The sequence below is a fragment of the Tympanuchus pallidicinctus genome, unplaced genomic scaffold (assembly GCF_026119805.1).
Source record: "Tympanuchus pallidicinctus isolate F22 unplaced genomic scaffold, pur_lepc_1.0 scaffold11, whole genome shotgun sequence".
NCBI lineage: Eukaryota > Metazoa > Chordata > Aves > Galliformes > Phasianidae > Tympanuchus > Tympanuchus pallidicinctus.
Genome location: NW_026294627.1, coordinates 16,586,076 through 16,598,241, shown reverse-complemented (window position 1 = coordinate 16,598,241; position 12,166 = coordinate 16,586,076). Strand labels below are relative to the sequence as shown.

The 12,166-nt window shown below is 38.1% G+C and overlaps 2 protein-coding genes across 2 annotated transcripts in view; one reads left to right on the top strand and one right to left on the bottom strand.

Moving 5' to 3' along the window:
* Positions 1–12,166, bottom strand: part of TNFRSF19 (TNF receptor superfamily member 19) — a 501,102-nt gene that overhangs the window by 385,178 nt on the left and 103,758 nt on the right. The window lies entirely within an intron of this gene.
* The window catches only part of MIPEP (mitochondrial intermediate peptidase), a 67,436-nt gene that overhangs the window by 22,165 nt on the left and 33,105 nt on the right, over positions 1–12,166 (top strand). Inside the window, exons 11-14 of the mRNA XM_052671195.1 lie at positions 4,918–5,071; positions 5,991–6,068; positions 6,519–6,723; positions 9,536–9,645. Coding sequence (XP_052527155.1) covers positions 4,918–5,071; positions 5,991–6,068; positions 6,519–6,723; positions 9,536–9,645 — 547 coding nt within the window. The remainder of the gene's footprint in view (positions 1–4,917; positions 5,072–5,990; positions 6,069–6,518; positions 6,724–9,535; positions 9,646–12,166) is intronic.

Here is a 12,166-nt window from a genome sequence, read left to right as displayed (position 1 = left end):
GGAAGAATGTTAACAGAAATAGTCAACATGGATTCATCAAAGGGAAATCATGCTTGACTAATTTGCTAGCCTTCTGTTATGTCATCACCTGATGGGTAGATGAGGGAAGAACAATAGATGTTGTCTGCCTTGACTGCAGCAAGGCTTTTGACACTGTCTCCTGTAATGTCCTTGTGGGTAAGTTTGGGAGGTGTGGGCTAGATAAGTGGACAGAGAGATGGACTGAGAACTGGATGACTGGCACAGCTCAGAGGGCTGTGATCAGTAGCATGTGGTCTAGTTGGAGGCCTAGCTAGTGGTGTTCCCCAGGAGTTGGTGCTGGGTTAAGTCTTGTTTAACATTTTCATCAGAAACCAGGATGAAGGGGTAGAGTCCACCTTCAGCAAGTTTGCTGATGATATGAAGCTAAGAGGCTGACAGACTAGAGGGTTGTGCTGCGATTCAGTGAGACTTGGACAGTGCTCTCAGACACGGGGTTTGAATTTGGGGTGGTCCTGTGTGGAGCCAGGAGTTGGACTTGATTCATATGGGTACCCTCCAGTGCAGGATATTCTGTGAACTTCTGTGACACTGCAGTGACAAGCAGAAAATAAATCCAAACCAAACTACAATTATAAGATAACTTAAGGGATAATAGTTGCCAGTGACTGCTGTCAGCATTGTCCAGAAATAATTTAAATATCAGACTTGTGTCATAAGACACTATTGAAGATTTTCCAAAGTCTTCGTCTTTGACCTTTGTTCTCACGCTTCTGTAGCAGGCAAGGCAGAGGTGGAGAAATAAAAGTGGGATCAGAACCAGAAATACTTTTTTGGCATTCTGTACAAAAAATGTTTTTGCAGAACTTTTTCTTTCTATTTTTTGTTGGCAAAAGTGACATTAACATATACCTTTCATTAGATACAGGAGAGGTTATATCCTGACGGTGCTATACCAGAAATGGCTGACATTAACTTTATGGTATTATTATTAAAGTGATTGTCTAATCAGAGCCTCTGGTACTCAAAACATTAGATTGTGACATCTTAAAACATTAGCTAGGGTAAGGGACTATTTCTCCTGAGAAGTCTGGCTCAAACCAATGTAGTCTGTTACATCTATTTTCATATGTGGGTGGATAAGTATTGTGCTTTTTCCAAAAGACTGAACTGTCACAGACTGATTTCTTTCCCCTCTTTGGATAGTGACAGCCTATTTCAAAATACTTATCAGAAAGCCTTCTTCCCATGCTCTTCATCATGGAATAAGATCATGGAGACAATCCATATGTTCAGAGAGCACTGAAATGAGGAATAAGTAGACAGTTGTTTTCTTTGTGTAACATGTCACATCAACTCTTTGTGTGAAGTAATATCACTCATTTCTCGTGCTAGTATGTATCTGCTTTTCTGTATCAGCAAGAATTTCTTTGACAGAAAAAAAATCATAAAACGGTTTCAGAACTCTTCCTCCTTACCCCCCAGCAACCACACGTTAATCTGGCATTTCATCTCAGTTGTAGTAATCCTCTACAGTTTGCATGGCACATGTTGTCCTCTTTTGATTAAGCTGGAATCTATCTTGTCTGCGGTTCTGTAGTTCTGGTACCTAAGCTCCATATCATCTCTTCAGTGAATCATGGGTTGGCTGAGGTTGGAAGGCCTTTTGGAGGTCACCTGGCCTAACCCCTGCATCAACAGGAACACCCAGAGCAGAGCCAAGAACACATCCAGGCAGCTTCTGGAGTTCTCCAAGAGAGAGAAGGAGAGAAGACTCCACAGCCTCCAGGCAGCCTGTGCCAGTGCTCCATCACCTCCACAGGAAAAACATGTGTCTTGATGTTCAGTTAGAGTCTTCTGTTTTTTGTTTTGTGCTCACTGCCTTATTCTTCTTACTGAGTGTCACTAGAAAGAGCCTGTCTCTGCCTTTTTGCACCCTCTCTTCAGGTATTTATAGACAGTGATAAGATCTTCTAAGCCTTTTCTTGTCTAGGCTCATCAGTCCTGGCTTTCAGTCGTTCCCTTTAGATGGGGTGCACCAATTCTTCAGTTGTCTTCATGTCACTCTTTTGCACTCTGTCCAATAAGTCCATGTTTTTCTTGCACTGGAGGCCCCAGAACTTTACACAGTACTTTGAGTGTAGCCTTCCCAGTGCTGAGTAGGGAAGAAAGAACCTCCCTTGACCTGTTGGCCATACTTTTCCTAATGCAGCCCAGGATACCAGGATACTTTCTTAGCAGCAAGGACACATCACTTGCTCATGTTCAAGTTGATGTCAGCCAAGACTGCCACAACGGTGAGATGTTCAGCCGTCTGCCGGGTTAAACCACAGTAGTGTTAGACAGGACTGGACCCCGCTTCGACCCTGGAGTGCTCCTCTAGTTACTGGCATCCAATGTGATTTTATGCCATTCATCATCACCTTTCACTTGTCTGTCCATTCTACCCATGCATCAGCAGTTTCACTATGCTGATTTTGTGGGAGACGGTGCCAAAAGCCTTACTGAATTCTAGGTTGACTGCTTTCCCTCATCTCTAAGGCTACTCTTTTCATTGTAGAAGTGTATCACGTTGGTCCAGAACGTCTGTGCTGACTATTCCTGATGATTTTCTTCTCCTTCGTGTGCCTGGAAATGGTTTCTAGGATTAGCTGCTCCATCAGGAAAGATTATTGCTTTTCAGAAAATTCTTTGTAAGTTTGGCTTAATTTCATAAAGACTTTTCAAGGTCTCTAGTCTTGATGTTTTCATACCCTATTTTCCTGCAGCTGAAATTACTGTCAGAAGCTACGTGCTTAAATTTCCTGGAACTGCAAAAATCTGGTGGTCTGCTATGTGTGTGAAATGGTAGAGTTGAATGTTGATTTAATGAATTGTATGTTTGTATAATTTTATCATATGCTTTCCAATTTTTTAATACAGTTAGCTTTCTGCTCAAATTTGACCTGGAGGAAATTACATGGAAACCCTGGATGATATTGAATGGCTAGAGGAGGAGGATGTGAAGCTCCTAGATGAGCTGTGCACAGTCAGCATAGTTCTGGCAGGGCTAATGGAAATGAGCTCTGTGTGTAAGGCAGTATCTTCTGTTCTTTACTGATCTGTAACTTATTACAGGAAATTTAACGTACCTGTTCTGCTTTCTTCTAGAGTTGTACTTCTTGTCTTTTTTCCTAACAGTCTAAAGCAGCTTGTTTTTGTTCTTTTGGTATAAATGCTCTTTCTTGAGTAAGGAGGAAAATGCCTGTATTGCAGCATCCAGAGTGTAAGTGTTGCTATACATCTTGAAGAAGTTGCGTCACTATAGTAGAGTCAAAATCTACTTTATTTTATGTGTTCTGATATAACTAAAAATGCATTGAAATACATCAGCTTTAGCTTCTTGCACTTGTAGTTTGATAATAAGCAAAATCCTGTAACCAAGCATACCTGTATTTTCAGCAGATGTTGCCATAGCACTTCCATCAAGTTGCTATAGCATGGGATAAAGGTAATATAAAGGATGGTGGAAGAATAAAACAAAATACAATGATATATTCAAGAACAAGTGCAGTGGTTTAGAGAGCTAATCCCACCCTGCTGTGCATCCCAACGTATTGAAGCTGTCTGCTGAATTGGAGCTGCAGTTGTAAGCAGCATGTTGGCAAATGCAGCATCCCAAGTAGGGTTGGTTCATAGAGCTTTTCTTTTGTGTGATGGGTGGGAGAGAAGTAAGGGTAAACAAATGGGTAGGGACTGGCTGACTCTTTCCCAGCTTATCTCTGACTAAGCCTTTTGATCATAGGCCGTAAAATAGTGTGGTTTTAATGTTTGGTGTTCAGCTATTGTAGCCTAGCTGATGCATGTTTAAATTTCAATGGCTAGTTACCATGTCATTAAGAAGCAAAAGCACTAGGGTGTGAAAGAAGAAAGGAGATAGGAGGGACTGTGATTCTCTAGAGGTAAGAGAACAGTCTTTGCTCAGAGACCCCAGAAAGCCTAACATTTGGACATCCTATGTGAATTGAGAGAGCAGGAACATTTTTGTCGGTTGGAGTGCATGCATGATTGCAAGCAGATTCTTGTTCTGATTTTGTTACAGCTGAATGACTGAGCAGTTTTTCGTGATGGATTTTCAGGTTGTTTAATTTTTAGGGTCAGAGTCTTAGGAAGTTTGTGCCCAAGTATCAGTTGCATACACTCTAAGCTACTTCTATAGTTGTTTTTCTTTCTTTCTTGGTTTATTATATGCATGCAGACACACTGTGTTTTCTCCCAACATGTGTATTTTGTACTACAGTGTCTTGAAAATACCAGGTTGTTTGATGTTAGCCTCAGGAAGCGTGGCCAAGTTTGAACTCCAAGCCACGCATTAAAATCTTCTCATCTTCACATGGCTTCAAACTGTGCGAGTTTCTGCATGGTTCAGAAAGTCCCTGGAGCTTGAGGTGTGATCTACATGTGGAGGGTGACTGAATCTCCCTGGTGTTCCTGTTTCTCCACTGGAAGACAAGCCTGTAGAGTCAGCACTTACTGGTTGTTTTTCTGCCCTCGCCGAGTACTTGGCCTACACCGCAGTCAAAGCCAGAGCCATTGTCTGGTCAGTAGCTTGGCACAGCCTGGGCATGGGAATGGCACCTGAGTGCCAGTGGCCTCCCATGGATCATAAGATACAGCCTGACCACCCATGACTTTGCCAGACTCAGTCTGTGCTACGTCCTCTCCACATCTCTGAAAATCAGTCCGCATTTGCTGAATTTGGTGTTCCAAACTGAATATATGAAGAAGTTATTGTGACGCACTGTGCCGTACCTCATCTGTGACTTAGTTTTGCTTTGAGAAATAAAGCCAGGCATAAAGCGGCCTTGTGAGGTTTATCTGGTTTATTTTGTCACAACCTATGACTTAGAGGTGAAAACTACAGCTCAGTTCAATCACTGGAACTGTTTTGGGTCTTAGGTACAACATTGATCCTGGCTTGTACTGTCCATTCTTCTCTCTTGGGGCCTGCATGGAAGGTTTGAATTCTTTGTTCAGTCAGCTCCTAGGAATCTCCCTTTATGCTGAACAAACACAGAGAGGAGAGGTTTGGTCTGAAGATGTTCGAAAGCTGGTAAGTGTTCAAGTTCCCAGCATCTGAATTAGATAAGAGCCTTTAAAAGCTGTGAAGGAGTTCTTGAGTTACTTGGTTATCTATCAGAAGCAAACACTCACTGACTAATTTTACTTGAAGATAGAATTCTGGGGCTTCCTGCTCTCAGGGCCTTTTGTATGGTTGCTATTTAATTGTCTTTGAAATATATCTATGTGCAAAGATTGCCTGAATCAGAATCAGTTTCTCAGTTCAGAGGTGACTTACATTACCTTTTTGTAGTCTCTGAATGTGTTCTTCTAGTTTTTTTTTATTTTTAATTTGTAGGTGACTATAGATAATTGCAATGTTATATGTGTGTTAACAGTCATTTGTCTTTTTCTAATGCTTATTCTATGCATTTTAATCTATAATCTATACAGTTACATTAATGTTTAATATTGATAAATACCAATTTTGTGCCTTCTTTTTGGTGGAGGATGGAAATAAGAACTTGTGCAATAACTTATTCATCAGTTCCCATATTCTTTAGTTTTTGCTCCCTATATCAACTACCAAATCTTCACTTCTCTCCCACCACTTAGTTTCATTGACAACGGCTGTTCTTTATATCCAGTGGGTCAATTACCCTTCCTTATTTTTATTTTAATTGTAAATCAACTTCTGTCACTGTTGACTTTTCAGAAGTCATTTAGGGGCTACAGGCAGTATTACTTCTAATTCTGACTAATTATTTTTGAGTAAGATACAGAAATGGCTCCAGTTTGAAGGACAAATTCTAACTCTTATTTATAACCTTGTTTACCAATGGATTTTACACGAGTCATTCCTGATTTACTTATCGTTTATACATTCTAAGTCTTTGGGTTAGAGTAGTATGACTTCAGTTTACAAATCTCATCAGTGCTTTCATTATGGATATTATACTTCTTTTCATCAGGCTGTTGTTCATGAAAATGAAGGTTTGCTAGGATACATCTACTGTGATTTCTTTCAACGACCTGATAAACCACATCAGGTAATCTTTTATGGACCAATTTTAGCTTGGATTTGACTAATGAGCATAAGAGTTAGGGCCATTTGTGTTCGATCTTACTAAAAGATATCCAAGTAAATGTAAACACAAACAGTCTCTAATTTGAAAAGTGGTTTCAGTTAAAATACTTCTGTGAGTAACTTTTCATTTGAGAGATGCCACCTGAAAAGCTGAACTCAGACTCTTTGTACTGCAGAATGCCAGGCACTATGAAATCTCTTAGAAATCTGTTTAGAGAAATGGGAGATTTTTAAACACCTACTTTCTGATCTAATATTTAGAAATGAAAACCATTTGAAATTTTAATATCTGCTAAAGATGAAAAATTAAGATGAAAAATATTTAAAATTTAAAATTCTACCTCTATTATTGTTCTAGTGTCATCGATATAATGACATTTCCTGTCCATATATTTCCTTTTGTCTTTGAAAGGATTGTCACTTCACAGTTCGTGGAGGCAGGCTAAGGGAAAATGGAGAGTACCAGCTGCCCGTAGTTGTTCTTATGCTTAGCCTACCACATTCAACAAGGAATGCACCAACGCTTCTAAGTCCTGGCATGATGGAGAACCTCTTCCATGAAATGGGGCATGCTATGCATTCTATGCTGGGACGGACTCGATACCAACATGTCACTGGTAAGCAGTTTAGAATAGTGATTTTTTTAATTTTAGCTACATGTTTAATCAGATGATTGGAGAGGACATTTATTTATTCATACATATTTTTTAAAAAAACTACCAATTACAAAACAAATGAAATTGTAGTTTCCTTATCTGAAGGATTATTTTTCTCTTTATCATATTTATACTACACAACTGGTACTGAGGGAAGTCTATGTTAAAGTTTTGTGTTATGGTGTACCTCTGGAACAGGTTGCCCAGCCAGGTTTTGAATGCCCCCTCACTGAAAGCATTCAAGGCCAGGCTGGATGGGTCTTTGAGCAGCCCGGTCTGATGGGAGGTGTCCCTGTCCATAGAAGGGAATTGGAACTACAAGATCTTTAAGGTCTCTTGCAACCCAAACAATTCCGTGATTCTGTGATCAAATACTTTGTACTCGAAGACAAAGTGCTCTTTCTAAAGTCTTCCAGTTGAAGCTGAAATAGGCCAAACTATTTGTAAGTATGTTATTACTGTAAAGGCAAAAAAAAGAAGTGTACTCTTTCAATGTAAGGTTTGAGTACCACTGGAGGCAGTTGACTGCTCTCCCGCAGCCCTTCCACACACCTGGCCTCACTCTTGCAGATCTTTAGGGGTAAATGCATACCCAAAGTAGCCACTTTAGTGAGGTTCTCCAGTTGTGGTGAATCACATGCATAATCATGTCAAGAAGACTTGAAGGGGCAGGAAATCGCTCATTTTGAGGCTTGGGCTTTTTGTGAGCTTGTGTAGGGTTTCAGAATTGCCTTAGGCAGTCCTGCTTCCTAAGGGGCTTCAATTCATAGCTAGCATTGCAAAAGCAGCATCAGAGGTCGGTTGTGTTGTTCCTCCAGAGAACAATTTTTTAGGGTTTGGAATGTGTGACAGTCAGATGGTTCATCCCAGTGATGTCTGTTAGAGGCTGACTGCTCTCATGAGACACCACAGTGGCAAAGAGTGGAAAAAAGATGATTACAAGCTATTGCAAGAACAAAAATGTTTTAAATTCAAGTGAAGATGCACTGAGTTGTTTAAATCTTTCTTACTCCTCCCTTTCTTTTCTGATTAGCATTCCCAAATATTCGGGAGCCTATTCTGCTGCTGCTGAGCCCCAGACTCGCATAATGCTGTACATTTATGACTTAAGATATGCTTTCTTTTAAGCTAATACATAATTTTAGTACATGGAAGATTTTTTTTAACCTAGCTTGTATTTAATTTTAATTTCCCCACACAGTAGAGAATGCCTGCAGTTGTTTCATAGAAGAACTCAATTACCCTTTCTGACTTTCAGATAATCTAATTGTTTAGGTTTCTTTTTAATGGTTATAGAAAGATTTATATGATTTTATTAAGAAATATTGAGAAAGCATATACAGGCTAGAAGGGTGTTAGGGTAGTTCTACAGGCATTTGTTTTGAGACCAGCCTCAGTTAAGACTATTTCCTCATGATTTTCAAACAAATAAAAGACAGTGCTAATGAAATGTAATGGCACAAAAGGATTAGGATATTGTATTAGAGGAGCTGGATGACTGAATATCGCACTGTTAGAAGTAAATTGTAATTCAGAATGACACAATGCAAGTCATTTGTTTAAAGAATGCAAAAAGAATTTCTGTTTCAGATGTTTAAACAGTTAAGTGAAGGATAGCTGTTGTAAGTGCTAATGGAGAATTACAAGTAGCTCGTGTCTGTGAAAGGCCAAATGTGATTTGAAAGTGTTTCTGTCGGAATTAAGTATTTGATAGATGCAGAAAGATGTAGATGAAACCTTGTGCAGTGCTGGAGCATAGTTTCATGTCTCTGGTCTGAAAATGAATTCAAAATGGAGCAGCTACCCAGAAGAGATGTAGGATATTGTTTTTCTTAATTTAGGAGGTAAAAACCAGTCTGGGAAATGCAGTTAATACTAAAGAACAGTATTGGTCTGTAAATATAAACAAATTGTGAATTCAGTTAAAAATTAGAGAAAGATTGGCAAAAACTAAATGAGTGGTTTAGCAAAAAATAGGCTTCAGGAAGGAATAGCAAAGCAAAAGACATTACATTTAAGACTAGATTTGAATGTTGGCATTGCCTCTAGCACATGGGGATAGATGTGATGACCTGGTAGGTTTGTTATTCAAACAGCAGCTTTGTGCACCCGTACATTTAATTTAGAAACCAGAAATTGGTTTGGTGATGTATTATAGTTCTTAATAACTTTGATTGTGTGAGATGCTGGTAAAGGTTAGAGAAAATAAGATTTTGGATAAAATGCTTTTTGAAGATACTAACTGCAGAGACACTACCTCTGCATTTATTCAGAACATGTCTTCAATCTGCAAGAGTTTTCCTTGGATGAATGACTTTGTATTGTAAAATAAGGCTAATATAAAGCATAAGTAAGCTCAGCAAACTGATGGAAGGTAAAAATTGTAATTGTGAATGGGATTAAAGCAATGTTTTATTTACATGGTAGTTTGATTTAGGTTTAGAACACTTAAATAGATTCCATGTTTCATGTAGGGCCAGTTTGGCTGCAGTCTGGTTTAGTTTAAAAAGGGTGTGATCCAGAGCTTTATAAGGTGCCTCACCCAGCTGTTCAAATATTTTGTTTTACTTTGTGATTTATAGTAAAATGTGTAGGATTATAATGAAGCTTTTCTGGCAGTATGTACAATAAAGCTATGGAAAGGAAAGAAATGAAAGAACACTAAAGTTCACTGAAAGGCCAAACAGAAAATTGCAAAGCTTTTTGGAAAGAGTTAACTGTTTGTGTTAATAGAAATGGCAGATGCTAATGTGTTCAATTATTCTACCTTTAGGAACCAGATGTCCTACTGATTTTGCTGAAGTTCCCTCTATTCTGATGGAGTACTTTGCGAATGACTATCGAGTGGTTAACCAATTTGCAAGGCATTATAAAACTGGACAGGTAGGGAAAACATGTAAATTATTGAAATGGGAATAAATGTCACATTTTTGTTTGTTAGTACTGTTAAATAGAAACAAAAAGAGATGATAACCTAATGTAATGTTATAATTTTAATTGATCAGAAGAAAAAGTTTGTATTCTTATTGCAGAAAAGCTGAAAAAGTAATCTGTTAAATAATAACAGATCCTAAAATCTAAAGTTCTGTTAAAATAGTTAAAATTTCCAATCTCTTTTTCCTACAAAGGTTGCATTGTTTCTGCATTACACAAACCTGGTCTTGTAGGTGAAGTTTTGTGTGTTGTTTTAATTTAATTACAGGTAAGTTACGACAGAAGTAGTCATTCCACATCAAACTGTCTAAAGTCTGTTTTAAAATAAAGCTTAGATAACAAGTCATGAAGATAAATGGAGATGATCTGCAGTGTTTAAAAGATCTCATTTTTAACACAGTGAAGGGTGGTGACTGAAAGGTTTTGTGATGAAATGGGAACTGCTTAATTTAAGATATACATGTAGATTTTGGCAGTCAGGAATCTCTGCATTAAAACTGCAATCCTTTTTGCATAAAGCTATTCTATGCAAGTTTAATTTAAGCATCTGCTTTCAACATAAAATGTATAAAATATTGCTGTCTGGGACAGTGACTTTCAGTGGTTGCTTAATTATTCATGCATGCCACCATGATGTGATTTAGATTTGTACAACCATTTCAGAGATACAAACCAGAAAAGAATAACCAAAGATGTTTTTACTGTTCTTTTGACTGAGGCTAGTTCCAGAGACGAAAATATACTCAGATGTGACAATGGAATAGATTACTTACCAATGGAAAAACAAGAAAGCCTTTTACGTTGTGTAGTATTAAGATTCATTTAAGTTTTATCCAGTACTAAGCATTCAGTATGTTTCTCGGTAATGGAAGTGGGATTATGTTTGCCTCTGCTGTAACAGCTAATTAGAAAAATAGATTGCATAATGTCTATTTCAATAACTATAATGTGAGAAATCAGTTCCGCACGTCTCCTTAACACCTAGAATTGAAAGTACTCAGTTCAGGAGTGTGCATTGCTTGTATGTTTGAATCCACACAGCAAATTGCTGGTGTCCACTCTACAGTTCAGGTAGTGCTGAAACATTGTGGAGCAAATCCAATTGCATATGAATTCAGACAGTGATCTTAAATAGAACATCTGAAAGAGATTTATGGAACATTATTTATGGCTCTGCCTTTCCAAAATGGCTTGACAAAACTAAACCATGTTTAGTTGCAGTGCAAAATTGTAGAACCAAGCACAGTGTGCCATTTGGCATTTTCAAAAAAAAATTTCTCTTTATTGGTGGTAAAATCTTACCCTTTCAGAATTTTCATGTTGACGTTTAGTCTTGAAGAGTGACAAGAATGGATTTTGCTGGCAGATGAGTACAGGAGTCTGAAACTGCTGTTTTAGAGTGTATTTTTAAATCACCCAACTTACATAAATCTGCTTTTGCTTATGTTGGTCATCTAAGCTGAGCTGAAGAATCTGATACTGGATTTCTGTGTCTGTCATTTAAATACAAACAGATTGAAGTAATTTTTCTGTTCTTGAAACTCAGAATTACTTTTATCCATTGTGTATATCTTTCAAAAGTACTTGGAATAGAAGAATCCTGCTCTCCTGTGTTTACAACTGTGTAGAAAACCATTTGAATTTTACTTTTACTGTTTGTTCCCTGCTTTTTTTTTTTTGTGTGTGTGTGTGTGCGAATGGAGATGTTAAAATATTTTTTCTCTGGATTTTCAGTTACTTGGAAGAAAAAATAGCCCATTTTACTCTTTTTCCAGGAGGGAGTAAGATGTGGGTAAAACAGTTTAAATGTGAAATTTGTGAAGCCGTTTCATCCAAATGTTCTTACAAACAAGAACACTTAGTTTCTTATAAATGAAGAGACTGAGCTTTTCTGTACCAGAAACAGCACCACCATAGCTTTACTGGGTGTTGACAAAAGGAGGGTTTTTGACTGACCCAACTAATGGATGCAGCATTGCAGAAAATTTGAAAAATTGTGGTGAATTGCTGCATTTATGCTGTAGTTTTTGCATATATGTATTGAATTAGGTGATGACATTTTTAACACTCCTACTGGAGATAATTATGTCAGAATGACTTTCAAACATAATCTCAGCTTCTGATTGCCTTTGCCATGTGAGCAAATTGTAGAAAGACTGGTCCTGCCTCAGCTGCAGTTCTTACTGAGGAGGGAAAAGGTGCGTGCACTATTTTGATTGTAAAGCACGCAGGCAGTTGAAAACTGTTTTTTTAAAGTAGTGTTGCAGAAAGAAAGGATGTAGTGGACAGGCTTTCAAAGATGTTAATATGCGTATATGTACATGGATCTTGAGGATATGATCCAAAGTCCGTTGAAGGAAAGCCTGTTTGTACTTGGTGTGCATTTTGGATAGTTCTGCTGCTGCGTACTGAGGAGCTCAAAAGCTTGCAAATTCTAATGGCAAAAGGAGCGAGTCTTGTGAATTTAGTT